Source organism: Helianthus annuus, chromosome 1, assembly GCF_002127325.2.
Source record: "Helianthus annuus cultivar XRQ/B chromosome 1, HanXRQr2.0-SUNRISE, whole genome shotgun sequence".
Classification (NCBI taxonomy): domain Eukaryota; kingdom Viridiplantae; phylum Streptophyta; class Magnoliopsida; order Asterales; family Asteraceae; genus Helianthus; species Helianthus annuus.
Window position 1 is genome coordinate 9,919,934 of NC_035433.2, and position 20,835 is coordinate 9,940,768.

Here is a 20,835-nt window from a genome sequence, read left to right on the forward strand (position 1 = left end):
AATCAAATCAAAATTTTAGAAAAAGGTTTTAAACTAAAAACTAAAAATGCTGAAAAATAAAAAAAATAAAGATAAAAACAGATAGACAAGATGAATCACTTGGATCCGACTCGCCTTTAGTGTAACCTTTGATTATTTTCGCACTTTTGCATTTTTTAAGAGATTATCTTAGTTATTGTATTAGGCCCCTCTTTTGAAGGCGACGTTACCCTCAACCCAGTAGTTTGAGTCAGCATGGATACAATCCTAAAGGGTCGGATTATTGAAAGATAATTAATTAAGTTATTAATGCATAATGTGGTAGGCCCCTCTTTTGAAGGTGACGTTACCCTCAGCTAAGTAGTCCGAGTCAGCAGAGATACAGTCCTAAGTAGTTGGATTAAAGTTTTAATAATAGTTTAACTTATGAGGGGATCAAAGAGTTTGGACCCCGCCATCCAATACCAGTGGGTATTGAAGGAGGTCCTACTAAGCTTGACCCAGGTCCTTGCAGGATCTATACACTGAACAAGGCAAGACTCTTACCAAACAATTCCCTTAACCCCCGACCAGGTAGTCAACATATCTCCATATAGACCGTGGAGATATGAATGGTGAAAATCTTTTATTTTATATAGACAGTAAAATAATGCCAAGACACCACGGACAAATGATAAGGAAGATTCACCTTCAACATAAGAAACTAGTTATTAAAGTCATTAATACATAACCAAATAAAAAGTGCGAAAAGATTAAAAATAAAAAGTATTACACTAAATGCTTGTCTTCACCAAGTGATGTAAGAGACTTAAGCAAACATGGCCTTTGATTGTCAAGAACTCTTACAATCAATCTTGGATCCCGAGACTACTCACACACTCTATGATGGATGATGGTGGTGGATGTGGGTTGTGATGGTGGTGGTGGGTGGGTGAAGTGTGAGAGAGATGGTTTGCCAAGGGATGAGTTGCAAGTGAGACAAGCACCCCTATTTATAGCCTGCACAGAAGCCCGGACACGGCCCCGTGTCCACCCATCTTCTCTTTCTTCATTAATTGCAGTGTGTCTGCATTAGTTGACCACGCGTCCGTGTTCGCTGGGCACGACCCCGTGTGCAGAAGCGTATCTGTACTATCAAGATTTGCCTAGATTCTGCGAATCTTAGCGTTGACCACGCCCCCGTATCCGCTGGGCACGCCCCCGTGGTGGGTGATAGAAGCTTCTACAACTTTGTCTTTTCTGCAGACACGTGGGCACGCCCCCCGTGCTCAGTGAGCACGGGGCGTGTTCAACCTTCTGTTCTCTTGTTTTTGCTTGGGGAGATGCTGTCGAGGGGTCGGGCATGCCACTTTTATTCCTTTTCTTGTATTATTGTTAGATTTGGCTGCATTTTTGCTTCTTTTGTCCATTTAAGCTCTTTTAACCCTGAAAATACAAAAGGAAGACAAAAACACACTTTTTCCAACATTAGTACTAAAAAAGGGTTAGTTTTATGACACATTTGATGTAATTTATATGTTGTATTTTGCACACATCACCTCTCAAGTGTCACATCAAAACGAAAGCATGTTTTGAGTGTAACCGTCTTGGTTTTTATGTGTTTATCAATATTGTTTTGAGTGTTTAGTTGTGTGAAATCGGTCTACTTTGAGTTTGAATTGATTTACAGTTACCTAGAGCTTAACGGATGGTTTCAGGGAGCTTTGGAAGCATGTGGGTAGCATGAGAATTGAAAAGACGAAGATACGGGTAAGATTGGGTCCCAAATCTCGCCACTTTCGTATCACAATATTTAATTTATTAAATATTATTTCTTGTTTGTTTACCAAAATGTAACTCTTTGGATCATACCTTATTAGCAGTATCGATTTATTGATAAATAAACATGATAATCTAACATATATAAACATGTAAGTGTGAATGTTTTATACATTATAATTGACTTTAAAGAAAACTAATATCTAAAAGACCACACCCTAAGAAAACTCATAGTACACCATACCTACATAAACACATAAAAGAAAATTAATTTGGGTTACATATAAAATCTAGGATACTAAGTTGGGCATTAAAACAATTGTGAATCTACAAATGTACATCTTTTCAGTACACCAATCAAATATGTACAATATAGTCCGATGTGATATATTATATTAGTACCATCACTCAATTTAACATTTATCATTTTCTATCTTAGGATTCAGATTGAGATTGATTTGATGTCTTTGTTTGCTTGTCAAATCAGTACGTTTGAATACGAAAAGTTTCGAATGATAATCATAAAAGTTTAAGAATTGTAAGGACTCTGTATGAAGTTTTGTTTCTTATATGATTAAGTAAAAAAGGTTGAAACCCCTAATGTTATGTGTAAGTTCCCACTTGAAGCTAAAAGATATTTTTGCTCACCTTTTTATTCTCATTTGAACCTTCTTATGATCATAAATAAATGGATTATTGGATTTTAACACCCCCAACTATTGGCTATTGACCGCTGCCACCACCAACTATCACTTTAACGCCCATCACCCCAACTTAACACTTGGTGCGTTCTGTCACCATATTGTTAACTGATCACTAACTTTTGATCTTGTTTACTATACTTTTGGGGGTATCATAGGGATCTTAGGAAGGTTTTATGGATCTTAGGACACCCCCAAAAGTATAGTAACATGATCAAAAGTTAGTGATCAGTTAACGACGTGGTGACATAACACACTAAGTGTTAAGTTGGGGGTGACAGACGTCAAAATTATAGTTGGGGTGGCAGCGGCGAATAGCCAATAGTTAGAGGTGATAAAATCCAATAACCCTAAATAAATGGACTTAATCATGAATAATTTAACATTACTATAAACTTCTTACGTATGTATGCTTACATTAATACGCCAATTAAATTTGCACGACTTTATTCAGATGTGATATATTATATTTACATACAATTATTCAATCTTAAACATTTATCATTTTCCATCTAACGATCATTACTTAATCTTCACATTTATCGTTTTCCATCTAAGATCCATATTGATTTGATGTCTTTGTGTTCTTGTATACACGTGTTTACAAGCTTGCACTAAATTACGAATTTTACATACGTATTATTTACTAAACGCTTTCCAATGAGTCTATGTTAAAAAGAGAGTTATGTGAATCGTAGAGGTGCCACTTAGAAGATGCAGAAGTTTTGTGTGATCACCTAAATGTAGTCAAAACACGAGGTAAATATTTAGAAGTGTAATACGTTATCGGTGACGAAGCGTGAGGGGTTAACTACGTCCTTAGAAAGAAAATGGGTTGGTTAAATGACATTAAAAAGAGTCACATGGTTAATCCATTATAATGTGATGTTTATGAAATAACCTTCATTCGGGTACCAATGTAGCAAGCCTATTCCGCCAACTAGAATGAGTTAGCCTATTCGACACAACTGGAATGAGTTAGGCTATTTGGCACAACTAGAAGGGAATGGTGAAGATCACTCCTGGGATGTGCACATTCTCAAAGGACATTGGGGGCATCCAGTATTACCTTAGCTTTTGTATGTTTGGTTATCTAAAGAACGACATCCCCCATCGCTCGGAAAAGATAGGCCATTGTCATCTTACTCTTTTTTGGATCAAGAGTAGCATGTTTAGTAGGTTCAACAGCTTCCTAGATGCCATTAGCTTCCATGATAACCTTGATTCCCACTGCCTATATTTTGTAATTTGTGGAAGTGAGCATTGGGCAACGTACTAACCAATAGTTGAGTTTGTAGCCAAACCTAATAAAAAAATTGTTATGAGTATGTTTTTATTGTTGTTGCTATGAATCGAACCAAACACACCTGTGTTTTTCGATCTCCTCCCTTGAATTATCTAACTCGTTTGTTGGCTAGCTCGGATATCAATTAAAGGCACATGAGCGGCAAAAATGCAGGAACAAATATAAACTGATTTGAACCAAACACCAAGTTCGAGACTTTTATTTAAGACTCACAAATTTTGTCCATAAATAAACCTTTACATGGACCCTCTATTTATACTAATTAAATACTAACCCTAACTTGGAGAAAAAATAAACTCGAATCCAGCTCTAGTCCCATTCTTGAGCCAATCCAAATTAAGCCTACACCATATTATTTTATCAACGCTATGTAAAACAGAACTGATAGCAACAGTTAATGGGGAGTCTGTAAGTGCAGTATCCGGTGACTGAAGATATCAATGTCAGACAGAACTGATAGCAATAGTTAAGGGGGGGGGTCTGTAAGTGCAGTTCTCGCCGTGTAACTGTGCTTTATCAGTTCTGGTCAAAGAAGTCAAAGGTCCAAGTCAAAGAAGTCAAATGTCCAAGAGAGATGCTTTGTCCGAATTTATGAGTTAAATTCAGAATATGCATGTTGTCCAAGTTTAGCTGTTGATCATGTAACGTCCGAATTTATGTGTTAAATTCGGACTTGGAATGTTGTCAGAGTTTGTAAGTTTAAATTCGAACATGTTAGTATATATGTAGGTCTGTCTGAGTTTGTGTATCCCGGACAATGTGTTTTGTCTGGGTTTAGTCCCTAGTCTATATATATGTGTGTATAGGGTAGATTAGGGCAACTCTCACAAACTCCTGTAATCAGTCAAAAGTGTGTGCACATTTTAGAGAGGGTGACTATGTGTTAGTGAAAGAAAGCTAGGTTTAGATCTTAGTGATCTAAACTAAATTGTAAAAGATGTATACTCATTCGGTAATGTAAATATATGTTGATTGTAATGAATCAATTAGTTTCTTCTACATCTTCTTCTTTATTTTCTACGTTTATGTTGTTTCATGTCATGAATCAAGTGCAATGTTGATGTTCGTCATCGATCCAATGCTTTAACCGTGGTATCAAAGCATGGTTACCGATTCAGAATGGTCTAACTGCATTTCAAATCACCATTGCTCTTGATTTGATGTTTGTTTCCGCCAAACATCACGAAGACGTGAAGATTCTCCAGAAAACTTGAAGAAATTTGGGTGATTTTGGTTCAGATATGAAGAAGTTGTAGTTGTTTTAGCGTTTTTCGTCGACTGAGATGGTTTTCTTGTTTTCCAAGCTTTGCAGATCTGAGGTTTGATCTGAAACTGAGTTGTTCGAATTTATTTATTTTGTTAGAGATTCAGAATTTAATCCTTCCGAGTTTGTACTTCCTAGTTTGTCTATGACCTTTATGTGAAGTCACGTATTGGTAGATAACCGGAAGAGGATTGGCAAATCCGGAATAGACTTTATTCCGAGTTTGCATAGAGTCTAGTGTTTCGAATTTGTGAGATTGATTCAGTCCGGATTTGTGAATTTGGAATCTGTCCGAGTTTTGTTATTATAGGATCCGAATTTGTGAAGTGATTATATCTAGTCTGAATTTGTGCTTTGGTTGTCTTCTGTCCGAATATATGGGTTATATTTGGTATATATAAGTTAAGTTCGGATAACATAAGCTAAGTTTGAAATTTTAGTGCTAAATTCGGAAAAATGTTGGACAAACTCGAAATTTTACTGCCAAATTCGGACATATACCGACAAAGTCGGACTAGGAGACCAAAAACATAGTCGAAATTTGTGAGTTAAATTCGGAATTTATTAGTTAAGTTCGGAATTTTGGTAAGTTCGGACTTAAAAAATTCTGAATTTGTTGGTTAAATCCGAATTTATGGGTTATATTCGGAATCTTTGAGTTAAATTTGGTTATTAGATTCTCGGTGTTCGGATTTGGTCCTTACTGGTGGGACAATTTGGGACTTTTGTCGGGCTTTCGATGTGAAACAAAGTTGAAGTGGCTTGGACTTTGAAAGTTTACAAAGAAAGAAGGAGAGTAAAAATTTAAAAAAAAAAAACTATTTTTATTGTAAATTTCTAAAAGCTCGTGGTGTGACAGGGAGAAGTTCGTGTTTACAATCGTGAGATTAAATGAGGTTTAATATCGTTGGTGCACAAAAGTTTAAAAACATGATACATTTTAGAGCTAGTGTGTACATTGAGGTTTAATACAGTTTCGTCGAGTTTGTTCGAGGTTTGATCAAGTGTTGACGTGATGAAGCTGACTGTTCGTGTGGCAACTAGTTGAAGATTGAGCCTTTATCATATGCTGGTTAGAGTAGTCTTCTTGGTCCCTCTTCCAAGTTGGTGACTGGTCGGATTCTCGAAATAATTAGGAGGTTCTTACATTGAGGGGGAGATCGGAGACGAAGGTCATCGGGTAATTGGTGGATTCGTGAAGTTACGAGACTGGATTTTGAAGATTCGAGACGAAATGATTTCAGACACTCGGTTGAAGATCTTGATCAAGATGGTGGATGTACATTTTCAGAGTTCGGTTTGTTATTAACTTATCGAACCAAACTTCATGTCTTTGCGGAATTTGAAGTGTTCGATGTTGGGTATTGGAAATCCGACGTTTCGTTCTTATGTCAGTTAAGTTTGAAGATCAAGGATCGAGCGATGTTCTTACATTTGGTTGTAGGTCAGTTCGCTTAACTTAATTCGAGAGTATTTTGAGGGGAAATATCAACAATGCTTGATGTTAGATTCTTCGGGTCTCTTGAAGCGGCCATTTAAGTGATCGTCAGCAAGTCTTTGAATAAAAGGGTTAAAGATCGTTGTGCTCTGCGGGAAAGATTAAGTTTATGCCAAAGTTGAAAGCAAGCATGATATCATCAGTCAAGGGGGAGTCTTTAAGTGTAGTATCCGCGACTGAATATATCAATGTCAAACAGAACTGATAGCAACAGTTAACGGGGAGTCTGTAAGTGGAGTATCCGGTGACTGGAGATATCAATGTCAGACAGAACTGATAGCAACAGTTAATGGGGAATCGCTAAGTGCAGTTCTCGCCGTGTAACTGCGCTTTATCAGTTCTGGTCAAAGAAGTCAAAGGTCCAAGTCAAAGAAGTCAAAAGTCCAAGTGAGATGCCTTGTCTGAATTTATCAGTTAAATTCGGAATAGGCATGTTGTCCGAGTTTAGATGTTGATCATGTAATGTCCGAATTTATGTGTTAAATTCGGACTTTGAATGTTGTCAGAGTTTGTAAGGTTAAATTCGGACATGTTAGTATATATGTAGGTCTGTCCGAGTTTGTGTATCCCGGAAAATGTGTTTTGTCCAGGTTTAGTTCCTAGTCTATATATACACACACACATATATATATAGGATTAGGTTCAAGAGTGAGCACTTGTGTAGCTTGTGAACTGAGTGAACTAATCCTGACCATACACGTGTGTAGATCAATGGTCAGGATTTGATGTTGAAATACACTAGTGTATTTTACGATTTGATGATGAGATCCTGACCATACACGTGTGTAGATCAATGGCCAGAATTTGTTCACTCAGTTCACAAATACACTAATGTTCACTCTAGAACCCCACCCTATATATATAATACCATATATACATGTGTGTGTATAGGGTAGATTAACACTTTATTTTTTACCAAACAAATTTTCTACTTGTCAAATCATGAAATAATGCAAGCAGAATAATAAGCATACGGGCAAATGGTCCCATCGATATTAAAGGTCTCAGGATTTGTTTCAAGGATATTGTTACCGTTGTTTTAGTAAAAAACGAACAAGATATTTACAAATAAATCGTTATCTATACATAGTTATAAATGTAAAATAACTAGCATATGAGCCCGCACTTTGCGGCGAGGTTGTAGGAGGATGTTGTCGTTATCTGGAATATCGGTTGATTAATATTATACCATTTAGGCTTTAATCTAAAGGGTTATTAGATTTTATCACCCCCAACTATTGGCTATTGGCCGCTGCCACCTCCAACTATCACTTTAACGCCCGTCACTCCCAACTTAACACTTAGTGTGTTCTGTCACCACGTCGTTAACTGATCACTAACTTTTAATCCTGTTACTACACTTTTTGGGGTATCATACGGATCTTGGGAAGGTTTTAGAGATCTTAGGACACCCCAAAAGTATAGTAACATGATTAAAAATTAGTGATCTGGTGACATCACACACTAAGTGTTAAGTTGCGGGTGGCGAGAGTCAAAGTGATAGTTGAGGGTGGCAGCGGCCAATGACTAATAGTTAAGGGCGATAAAATCCAAAAACTCTAATCTAAACAACAATGTTACTAAGTAAACAACATGGTTAAGTAAACTTGTCTAGAGTTAAAAGTTGGTTTTAACTATAATAGGTTGAATAAAAAAAAGAATTAAATTTGTTATATAGTGTATTGAAGGGTTAATATAGACCATACAATCTTTAATCTAAACGGCATTACGATAGGGATGCGGTGAGAGTTTGATCAAGATGACACAGAAAGGATAAAGAAACCAAAAAGATTGTCGTCACATTAAATACACACGTTATCTTTTTAATTTACACAAGCTAACATTAAGTATTTTATTTTCTAAGTGGTTACCTTTTAAGTTTTAAATTTTAAATTTTTTTAAAAGGTGTGAATTATTCACGAATGTTGGGAGTTTTAGAATACGCTGTCTTAACCGAGTCCACGCTAGAGAGCACTCTCGCACAATAGATCCCAATTTAAACCTCTCGGTGAGAAACCCCTATCAACAAGACTCGAACCCCAAATCTAGAGAAAAAAACTCAGCTGAGTCCACTATAGGTAAAAATTAAATACCTGTAGAGCACTCGTTATGGTTTTTAAATTTTAAATAAACCGTTAGAAAGTTGATTAGAAATATATGAATAGGCATGTGAGTGAGGGAGTCATGCCTATTATAAAGTTAAAGGATTTGTATTATATTAACTTGTTAAGTTAAATAAAACTTCTTTTTCAAAAAGTATGGAATTTTAGTTTATATTGTGATATTATATTATGATATGGCTAGTTTATAATAAAAGCATCTATAATCCAGAATTTTACAAATCTTCACCTCAATATATAATGTCAGATTTTAAATGTAAGTGGATTTTACTATGTGAATGCTCTTAACAATAAAAAAAAAAGTGAAGTAAGAATAACAAAAAAATTGTGAAAAGGTAAAATGTAAGTGGATTTTATGATGGAAAAAAAGAAAGGAAAAAAAATGTTGAATAAGAAAAGGGAAAAAAGTTTGATGTGACTTATGTGAAGCTGACATATATTAGAAACTAGTAACAAGACCCACGCGCTTCGCGGCGCGGGTACCTCGCAAATATCGAACGGGTTAGTCCAATCGTTATGTAATGTGTTAACCATATGGAAACGCACGTTTTGACGTATCCGATTGAACTTAATGTATCCTATAGTTGCATTGCGATTGGATCAAAACGTAATGTAAATCGAATTTATATCGTACAATCATAACGTATTATACGCGACCCGTCTAACTCGAATTTATATCGTCAAGACAAAAACTCTCGAGGGGTCAAAGTGACATTTACAAAGTTAATAAAAAGTTATGTGGTTAAAAGTTGCATTTTATAAACTTAAGGGCTAAGAAAGGGTAAAGATAAAATTTGATAAAGTTTTGCAGTAAGGAGACTATAACAAAGTTGGGGCTGAAAAGGAAACTACCACAAAGATGTCAAAAGCAAATTATTTGTAAAATGGAGTAGTAGTTTAGGGACTAAATTTGCAATCATATGAAACTTTGAAGATACCAAAGTCAAGGGGCTAAAATTGTAACATTCGTGAAAGTATGGGGGAGGAAGGCAAAGCCGGTGTCGTAAGACAAAAACTCTCGAGAGGGTGAAAGTGTCATTTACAAAGTTCATAAAAAGTTAAGTGGTTAAAAATTGCATTTTCTAAACCTAAGGGCTAAAAAAGGTAAAGATAAATTTGATAAACTTTGGGGTAAGAAGGAAACTATAACAAAGTTTGAGCTGAAAAGGAAACTACAACAAAATTGGGGTGGCAAAAAGCAAAGTACTTTTAAAATGGAGTAGTAATTTAGAGACTAAATTTGCTATTTTATGAAATTTTAAAAATATAAAGTCAGGGGGCTAAAATTGCAATATCCATAAAAGTTAGGGGGAGGAAGACAAAGGCAGTAGAGTTTCCACCCAGCCTGAATCCACCCCTGTCATCAGGTGTCGCCAAAACTACATAGTGGGATACGAAGCAAACCTTACCACTCCGCTACCAGCTAGCTAAAAAAAAGTTAATTTAAACCACAATAACTCAATAACCATTTTGTATAAATTGCACATCAAACAAAGCTATAACACACTTTCCAACTAAATAAAACAATGCTCATCAACAATGACAATTCTCCAAAACTAAAAGGGCTAAATATATCACAACTCTCATCTTTCAACAATATGCTCCCTTTTTTTTTTTTTTTACGGAATATGCTCCCTGTTATCATTCAATCCTGGCTGTCAGCACCCACAGAAGAGAAAACCCTTCTAGAGAGAGAAACCACCGCAGAAATGTTCAAATCAACCGCTCTTCTCGTGATCTCTGCATCAATCCTCGTCATTGACATGCTCACGCTCTCATTCCCCACCGTTGAAGTCGCCGGGGACCACCACATCGGCTGGATTCCGACAACCGCCGGCGCCGAGAAAAGAAAACTCTTCTAGAGAGAGAAACCACCGCAAAATGTCCAAATCAGCCGGTCTCCTCGTGATCTCTGCATCAATCCTCGTCATCGACATGCTCACGCTCTCATTCCCCGCCGTTGAAGCCCCTGGGGACCACCACATCGGCTGGATTCCGACAACCGCTGGCGCCCGCGGCTCCGGCTGTCGTGGATCTATGGCGGAGTGTCTTGCTGAAGGTGGAGATCTGGATATTGACAACATGAAGCTATCAATGGACAGTGAAATCAACCGGGTTGAGGGTAACAAAGTAAAGGGGTTAAAGTTATAACACTGTGAAAGCATGAGGGGGGAAAGGCAAAGCCGGTGGGAAAACCCACCGACTTTGTCTTTTAAGATAGTATATATATATATAATGTCAATTTTACCTTTAATGTGTTAAGATACCTATTTGCCTTGACAAATCTACAGGCTTTAACCATTCAAGGGTGAAATAAAAAAAAAACACAAATTCGATTTATATATATTTTTTGTTTGGAACGGCAAAAAAAAAAAAAAAAAAAAAAAAAAAAAAAAAACTCCATACCAGATAGGTTATTTTTAGTTCGAAGATTAGTTGTGTGAATAGTATATAAAACAAAAATAAACCAGCAGAGGTTACCACTACATTGTCTTACTATTGTGGTATTGTCTTACCATATATTTCTCTCTTATTAATACTTGGAAGTGACCATTATACATATTGATTACATGTAATTTAGGACTTGGATCTTGCCTTGTTTAAGAAATTTAAGGTTTAGAGTAGAGTTAACGTTTTTAGGTTTCCAAGAAACGAGTCAGAAGTGTTGAATGGAATGTTTAGATAGCAGAGAATGAAAATTAGCATGTCGAGACTCGTTGACACATGCAACGATTTATAAGTTAGGGACTCATTGGTCGAAATTTTCATTTTGGGGACGCAACTTAACAACGAGCTCTTTCTTCAAAGACTCAAATTGCAGTTTACTCTTTTGTTTTCCACTTAGGTTGATCACTTCCTAATTTGTGCAATCATCCTGATTTTTACTTCAATTCACCTGAGTGTTACTTTTTGATGAAAGATTTCCTCTAAGTTTTCTTTTTCTTGTAATATTTAGGGTCAGGATTTAGAGAAAACGGTGAAAAGTGTGAGAACGGAGAGAACGGTTATGGATCGACAGATTAAAACAATCTATGGACTAGATGGCGCGGTGGCGTTTTCGTAAATAATATAACTTTGATTGCTGTGGCGCGCTTCATTAAGGGTAAAAAAGTCTTTTGACTTCTCTACACAAAACGCCATCTTATGAAATAAAACGCCATTAAAATTACCACCTTAACCTACAATAGCACACACCATCATAATCTAAAAAACGCTATTAGATATAAAACGCCAAACTTAATTATAATAAAATACCGCCTAAAAAAACCGCCAAAAAACATCCTATATATACAACATCTCAGACCTTCCATTAAAACACACAAAAACCCAAACGCCATATTTAATATATACCATTCGTCTTAGAAACGCCAAAAAACCCAAACATCAAATATCCTCTAAACCAAAACGTTTATTTGAAATTCAGTTTGGTTGTCGGTAAGGTTTCGCTCAATGTAATGGACAAAATCCTTAAGTGAGAATTGTCCATTTCATTGAGTAAAATCTTATTGACTTTATCCTCAACTTCCATCCAATTTATAACGCCAAAACATACAAAAACATTATTGAGGTTTGTTGTCAATAAAGTTTAGCTGTATGGGGTGGACAACATTGTCTGACATCTTTCTTAACTGAGAATTAACAATGTTGTCCATCTCATTGTCACACCCCGATTTCCACGTGTATCACCGGTGAGCCCGATGAGGGATTACCGTGACGTAGTTGGCAACATTATAGTCAAACAACACAATTATATGAATACACAGCGGAAGCAAGAGGTAAAATATATTACAATCCGAATATAAGTAATATCCAGTATTACAACGGAGAGTAAAAAGATCCACAGGCGGATCGATAATAAAATAGAAACAATAGTTCAACAGACTTTGACATCTAGAGCTTGCGAGACTTTAGTAATGATGTCTGGAGTAGCCAGCCTATTACGTCTAGCACCTGCACTTAACCTTTTTGGAAAATACGTCAGTTTACACTGGTAAATACAACTCAACTGACTCGTTTTAAAAAGAGTTTGTAAATTGATTTGAATGCACTTCGGCAAAAATATCTTTATAACTTGGGACAATTATTTGTATATAATCTTGTATACAGATTTACTTATTTGCCGTCCATCAGTACCGGTTAGAAGAGCCGGTTTAAGTTATCTGACACGCCACCGGTATAATGCCCACAAGGTAGATTCCTTTAGTGGATTACCAGTTTTTACATAATGCATCTATCAGGTGTACGCCTACCCCCCGTGCATAGGTCGTGGCCATTTCGTAAAATGATGCCAAGGATATCCGGGACATGGTCATTTAACCCCAAGGGCCATACATCAAATAATACAGAACAAAGCGGTTTATGTAAATACATTAATCACAATCCGATTTAAATGACTACATACCCGACCAAGCAGTACTTTTATAGTACCGTATCCCAAGCCCGTATAGGGAAATAAGTTAAGAGTATTTACCTGAGCAAAGTATAATTCCAATACAATAAATGTAAGTACTTTTACTGGGCTCCTAATCTGGAACGAAGGTTTATAATAACCTATTAGATTTCTAACGGGTCTTTAATTAAGCCTTAGCTTAGACCGGTCAGTTTCAAAGGATAATTACGGTTTAATCGCGTGAAAGGCGAAAACCGGGAATGGAATGTGATTTCGACCCAACAAGTTTGAAGACTTGTTTTATATGGGTATAATAACCACACTCTGGATTTTGGGGTCAAAACAATATGGTTTGACCCGTTTCGGCTAGTTTATGTAAACTAGTTACATAAGCCGAACCGTGCGCGCAAAAGGCGCAACGGGTAACCGTAAGAGTCCTACACTGGTTTCCTAAGTCAATATGCTTTAAAGAGGTTGTGGTATCAGTAGGATACCTTCCATAATGCCCGTAACGAGTTTAAATCCATTTTATGCCCCGTAGGGGTATTTCGGTCTTTTTAAAGATTATAAAAAGAGGTTTCTGAGTTCTACAGAAAATTTGAGTTTCCCGAACAGTTTATAAAGTCCAAAATACTTTATTTATTATTTAAAATCAGTAGGAACTGGAATCGGGTCAAAAGACCTTGTAGAACTCAAGTTATGGCCGAAAAGGGTATATTCGGTATTTACCGAACCGTTGCCATAACCGCAGGTTATGAGCAGGTTAAAAATAATTAAAAATCTTTAAAAATCCCAAAATATTATTTTACATCAGTGTGTAAAAGGTTTGGTGTCAAAATCTGAGTTTAGATAGGCGTTATGCTAATTGCGCTATTTAATTACTAAAGTTTCCGTAATTTGCGCTATTTAGCATAACTCCTATTCTGGACCTCGGATTGACGTGAAATTTTAGGGACATGTTTAGAAATCAGTAACTAAGGTTATGGTTCTTTCACATGTCCTAAATTCTCGTTTTAAATTAAAAAGGGCGTTACGGTCAACTTTTAAGCATTTAACGGAAATGTGTAAAAGACTCGGACAGACAACGAACCGGTCACGGAGGGTTATACCATCATGTAACCTGGTCCTAAGAGAGTCCTAAGGCATATCTAAATCATACTTTAACAGGTCAGAACTGAAGTCAAAGCAAAAGTCAAAGTTTTGCGACTTTCGGCTCCAAACCGGGTCAAAACAGTAAATGGTCGGATCAAACAAGCTTAGACTAGTTAATATACTTATTATCATGTTTTGTGAGTGTTTAAACAGGTTACACGCCATCTACATTACTGATTATGCGTTAAATCGCAAAATAGCATTTCTGTTGACTTTTTCTAAGCACGTTTGACTCGACATTCGGACTAGTTAGAGTGGGAATCAGAGGGTGCCCTTTTAGGGGTTTAATGCCCACATGATTACCAACACATAACTACCTTTGATTCGATAAACCACTGGACCATTTGTGATTTATCGCAAAGTCAACCGTTAGTTACGACGGTGTGACTTTTAAGCTAAAACTAAGTGATAACTCAAATAAGAAAGGAGTAGAACACTTACTGAAGTCCTATGCACAAAATGTGACCACTTGAGAGAAGGTTTGAGCTCCAGAAGTGATCCAAGAATGTAGATGAAGGTGTGAACAATGGATTGCAACTTATGGCCCTTTTATAGTGAATTTCTCACCATAAGAAGTTGACACACAACTCTACCACTGACCACAACTCATCAACATGTGTCCCTAATGCTAAGGGGTTGTTTAGGGGTCACTTGGAAGGATTTAAATGCATTTCATGGCGTTTAGAAGTCTGAACAGGCAAGTTAATCATTTTTCTGCATCTGTGTCTTTCACGCAGCCCGCATGAAGGATTAGGCAACATGGACGCGGGCCGCCTGAATCCTATTGTCAGGAACCGTATCTACAGATGGCTCGCGGCCCGCATTGAGTTACATGTTTCATCAACGCGGCCCGCCTGAGGCCTGTAAACCAAGATTTTCAAATCTTTTGCCATGATGAGCCTGAGCTTTCGGTTTCGAAGGGGTAACTTTGCGATTTGGCCCTCGATTATTTACGAATAGGGGCCTCGTGACTATTACCCGCATTGTTAAGTCCCCGGTTAGTTTAATTACTATCCGGAAAGCCTTAACTTTTATTGTTGACGCTTTTAACCCCTCGTATACGAATTTGATCATAACTTTCTCGTTTTAAAACGGAACTTCGCGAAATTTATATCGTATATTCTAGTGAGTGTATTTTACTGTTACAAAGCCTCGGGTTCGTCAAAGGGTCACTTAGAGGTATAAATTAAACATGTTGACACAATTAACCCCCGTAGTTTGTAATATCTCACTTTCTTCCGCGTTTCGCTCCGTACGATCCATGATTTATTCGTTTGAAGGTACGAGCATCATTTAGGGCTACTATACAGTATATTTACCCTTCGTTGACATTTTTAACCCTCGAATTTACATACTTTCAAGGTTTGTCAATTTTAGTCCTTTATTTAGTATTTAATACCACGTGAAAACTCATGACACGTGTCAACACATTATTGGACACAAAATTTCGAGGTTGTAACATCCTCACCCCCTTAAAATAAATCTCGACCCGAGATTCACTGAAATAAATAAGGGTATTTCTCTTTCATCGTGGATTCAACCTCCCACGTGAATTCGGGACCTCTACGGGCATCCCATTTGACCTTAACAATAGGTACATGCTTCCTTCGAAGCTTCTTTACCTGTCGATCTTCAATTGACAAAGGTTTTTCCACAAATTTTAAGCTCTCATCTATGTGCACATCTGTATGGGGTATTACCAGTGATTCATCAGCGAAGCACTTCTTCAGATTGCAGATGTGGAACACATTGTGAATTCCATTGAGCTCTTCCGGTAAGTTTAACTTATAGGCAACTGACCCTTTCCTTTCTACTCAGGGCATCAGCGACTACATTCTCCTTGCCGGGATGATATCTGATTTCACAATCATAATCATTTAAAGTCTCCATCCAACGGCGTTGCCTCATGTTTAATTCCTTCTGATTAAACAGATGTTGAAGGCTCTTATGATCACAGTAGATCACAAACTTGATACCATACAGATAATGCCTCCACAGTTTTAGTGCGAACACAACGGCACCCAACTCCAAGTCATGGGTGGTGTAATTCTTTTCATGAACCTTTAACTGTCTTGAAGCATAGGCAATAACCTTGCCTTTCTGCATAAGTACGCATCCTATGCCAGTGTGTGATGCGTCGCAGTAAACTACGAACTCTTCGGTACCTTCAGGTAATGTCAGCACAGGAGCGTTGCTCAACTTTTGCTTCAGAATATCAAAGGACTCTTGCTGCTTAGGGCCCCAAACAAACTTTACCTTCTTCTTGGTCAGGGAAGTTAAGGGCGCAGCAATCCTTGAAAATTTTTCAATGAAACGCCTGTAATATCCTGCTAACCCCAGGAAACTACGAATCTCTGTAGGCGTCTTTGGCTCTTGCCAATTCATGACAGCTTCTACTTTAGCGGGATCCACTTGGATACCACGCTCGCTGACAACATATCCTAGGAATTGGACTTCTCGAAGCCAGAAATCGCACTTAGAGAATTTGGCATAGAGTTTCTCATGATGTAGCAGTTTGAGAATACAGCGAAGGTGTTTCTCATGGTCAGCTCGGTTCTTCGAGTAGATAAGAATATCGTCGATGAAAACGATGATGAATTTGTCTAAGTACGGCTTGCAAACGCGATTCATGAGATCTATGAACGCAGCCGGTGCATTAGTGAGCCCAAAAGGCATCACTAGGAACTCATAATGACCATATCGAGTCCTAAATGCGGTTTTATGTACATCTTCATCTCTAACTTTCAATTGATGGTAGCCTGACCTCAAGTCAATCTTCGAGAAATAACTTGCCCCTTGTAACTGATCGAACAAATCATCGATCCTCGGCAAAGGATATCTATTCTTTATCGTGACCTTATTAAGCTCGCGATAATCGATGCACAGACGCATCGATCCGTCCTTCTTCTTGACAAATAGGACAGGTGCTCCCCAGGGAGACGAACAAGGTTTGATGAAACTTTTAGCTAGCAGTTCAGCCAGTTGGGTCCTCAACTCCTTCATTTCGGTTGGTGCTAACCTGTAAGGTGCTCTAGCAACAGGTGCTGCTCCAGGGATGATATCAATCCTGAATTCCACTTGCCTATCTGGTGGCAAACCAGGTAGATTTTCAGGGAAAACTTCTGGATATTCCGAAATGATGGGAATGTCTTCTATCTTCGGTTTTGGCTCATCAAAAATCACCTGTGCCATGTAGATGACACAACCCTTCTTTAGACATTTTGAAGCCCTGAGCATAGTCACTTGCTCAGGCAATCCATACTGGGTATCTCCCCGAATGGTAAGTGATTCACCAGACGGAGTCTTTATCACCACTTGCTTTCTGTTGCAGACGATTTGGGCCTGGTTGTGAGATAACCAGTCCATACCCAATATTATGTCAAAACCGGCCAATTTAAAGGGAAGTAAAGATAGAGGAAAAGAGTGGTTCTTAATGGATATTACACATCCATCTAACACAGTGGAGACGGTTACTATGGTGCCATCTGCTAGCTCTACCTCATAATTCACATTTAAGGTTTTGACAGGCATGTTCAGCAAGTTGCAAAATTTATGATCTACGAAAGACTTATCAGCGCCTGAATCAAAAAGTACTCTTGCAAAGACATCATTTACAAGGAAAGTACCTGTGATCACGGTATCGTCTAGAATCGCTTCTTTGGCATCCAATCGAAAGACTCTAGCATTTGTCTTCTTGACCTCTTCAGGTTTCTTGGCATACTTAGGGCAGTTGGTTTTGATATGCCCTTTCTCATTGTAGTTGTAGCATGTGGCATCATTTATCTTCTTGCACTCTATCGACGTGTGCTCTTTAGACTTGCATATCCCACATGCAGGTGCTCCTGAATTAGCATTGGATTCAAGTCTGCATTTTCCAAAGTGGCGTCTCTGGCAATTCGTGCACTTTGGTTTTTCCTCTGTCTGCTGACTGATCCTTCCAGACCCAAACTTCTTAGAATCAGTGTTTCCTTTGCGCTTCTTCTCTGACCCTCGTGAGTCATCATCCTCACGCTTCCTCTTACTTTCTTCAGATTTCTTTAGCGATCTCAATCTGACCGCATCTAAAGTAAGGGATAAAGAGAGATCAGCTGTTGACCTAAACGTAGCAGGTCTTGAAGCCTTAACACTGGCCTTGATTTCTGGGGCTAAACCCCCAATGAAGCGAGCAATTCGCTTGGGCTCTGGTGTTACTAGGTAAGGAACCAGTCTGGACAGGGTATTAAAACTGGTAAGATAGGCTTGACAATCTAGGTTTGTCATCTCCAATAACAAGAAGTCGGATTCAATTCTTTCGACCTCATGTTGAGGGCAGTAGTTCTCCATAATGAGAGTAACAAACTGCTCCCATGTCATGTTGTAGAGCGGGATCTTCCCAGAAGCTTGAATGAGAGACCTCCACCATGCCAGTGCCTCTCCTTTGAACGATTGGGATACATACTTTACTACATCCCTTTCAGCACAACCGCTGATGTCCACCACCGTGTCCATTTCATCCAACCAGGTCATACAATCTACTGCTCCCTTTTCCCCAGTGAAATCTCGAGGTTTACAGGAAACAAAGTACTTATAGGTACAAGACTTGGTACGTGGTTCATTATCGAACACTGGCTTCCTGGATTGGACACTGTGTTCATTTGATGAATGACGATCGTCATCCTTCTTTGGTCCTTCATTTTTAGAGGGCGGCTTGTTATGAGGCTCTGAATGAGTTTTAGGGACAGATTTAGAGCGGGGTACAGATGAGGCTCGACTATGCGTCTCACTATACTCCTTAAGTTGCTCTTCTACAGCTTTAGATACAGCTGTGTTAATCAGTGAACGAAGCTCTCCTTTGGTTATATTAACCCTATCATTATCATCGTGGTTTTCCAAAGGGTGACTGTTTATCTCGTCAGAGTCAGCCATGTAGTCTTCGCTGCTACAAGAAGAAGATAGGGGCAAAGTTTATTTAGAAGTTTATTATGGAATTGTCTTTTATGGCAATTCATTAACCATGGTAACATAGACCATATCTGGTTAATTTGTTACTCATATTATTTTAGGATTTGAATATAACTTATCCTAATTACAAACAATATTGTTAGTGGCATAAAAGCCTAGTCACGAGGACATTTTTATAATATTAGCCGGGATTACAGAGAATCAAGGCATGAAGGTTTGAACCGTAGTCCTTTTACCCTTTCTGACAGGGAGTCATAGACTACAACTGCCTTTTGTCTTATATGACAATAAATATGGCCCGTATGCGCTACATCACTAATGGATGTTTAATAAGTTTGGCCCGTAGGCACTACATCACTAATGGATGTTTAATAAGTTTGCCCTGTAGGCACTACATCACTAATGGATGTTTAATAATTGATCATCTTTATTGACGATTTAACCCATGATTTACAAATCATTAATTTGGGCTTTGGAATCCTTAAAAGGATTCTTATATAAGAATGACGCGTGCGATTTTAACGAATCACATCTGCCAAGACGTTAACATGTTTACAGAGGTTAACTGGGAAATTTGAATCTTTTAATCAGGTCTTACCATCTTGGCCGGGTCTTATAATGACACCTGGCTAGGTTTCACTCTTAAGATTATTTATTTAATAATTAACGTAGAACAATCCTTAATTGGAATGTTAACGAGGATCTTAATCTAATTATGGAACTACCATCTTGGCCCTGCCTTAAAATGACACATGAGCTAGGTCTTGTCCTTTTTAGATTTTGCCATCTTATTATAATGGTAGATCTTATATAATATAGGAATGATATCTTAACATAATCGTTTCCTTTTTAAAAATTTTAAGACAAGTATATGGTTGCCCTAAACGGGACTTCTTAAGGACATGACTTGCCCATGCAAGGGCTAATCAGAAAAATAACAAAGCAGTAATGAAACGAAATGGAATTCGTCCTATGTTCTTGTCTAGACTCAAGAATGTGCAATTGCGTAACTGAGATTAAACACAATGGCTAGTGTTTAATTCACTCAGTGTTGGCTCTGATACCAACCTGTCACACCCCGATTTCCACGTGTATCACCGGTGGGCCTGGTGGGGGATTACCGTGACGTAGTTGGCAACAATATAGTCAAACAACACAATTATATGAATGCACAGCGGAAGCAAGAGGTAAAATATATTACAATCCGAATATAAGTAATATCCAGTATTACAACGGAGAGTAAAAAGTTCCACAGGCGGATCGATAATAAAATAGAAACAATAGTTCAACAGACTTTGACATCTAGAGCTTGCGAGACTTGAGTAATGATGTCTGGAGTAGCCAGCCTATTACGTCTAACACCTGCACTTAACCTTTTTGGAAAATACGTCAGTTTACACTGGTAAATACAACTCAACTGACTCGTTTTGAAAAGAGTTTGTAAATTGATTTGAATGCACTTCGGCAAAAATATCTTTATAACTTGGGACAATTATTTGTATATAATCTTGTATACAGATTTACTTATTTGCCGTCCATCAGTACCGGTTAGAAGAGCCGGTTTAAGTTATCTGACACGCCACCGGTATAATGCCCACAAGGTAGATTCCCTTAGTGGATTACCAGTTTTTACATAATGCATCTGTCAGGTGTACGCCTACCCCCCCCCCCCCGTGCATAGGTCGTGGCCATTTCGTAAAATGATGCCAAGGATATCTGGGACATG

General features: G+C 37.9%; 1 protein-coding gene across 1 annotated transcript; it reads right to left on the reverse strand.

Moving 5' to 3' along the window:
- Window positions 1-11,800: 11,800 nt before the first annotated feature.
- On the reverse strand, window positions 11,801-19,073 carry LOC110880975 (protein mushroom body miniature-like). The gene is made up of 3 exons (XM_022129395.1): window positions 18,755-19,073; window positions 17,795-18,229; window positions 11,801-11,805 (listed from the first exon to the last, which is right to left on the reverse strand). The coding sequence occupies exons 1-3, from the start codon at window positions 19,071-19,073 to the stop codon at window positions 11,801-11,803; spliced, it is 759 nt and encodes a 252-aa protein (XP_021985087.1).
- Between the last annotated feature and the right edge of the window lie 1,762 nt (window positions 19,074-20,835).

Excerpts from the sequence above, each read along its gene's own strand:
- LOC110880975 (XM_022129395.1), bottom strand. The coding sequence starts at position 19,073 with ATGGCTGACTCTGACGAGATAAACAGTCACCCTTTGGAAAACCACGAT. Across the intron at positions 18,230-18,754 it reads AGTGTTCGATAATGAACCAC|ATGCGGTCAGATTGAGATCG; the intron begins GTACCAAGTCTT and ends CCCTTACTTTAG.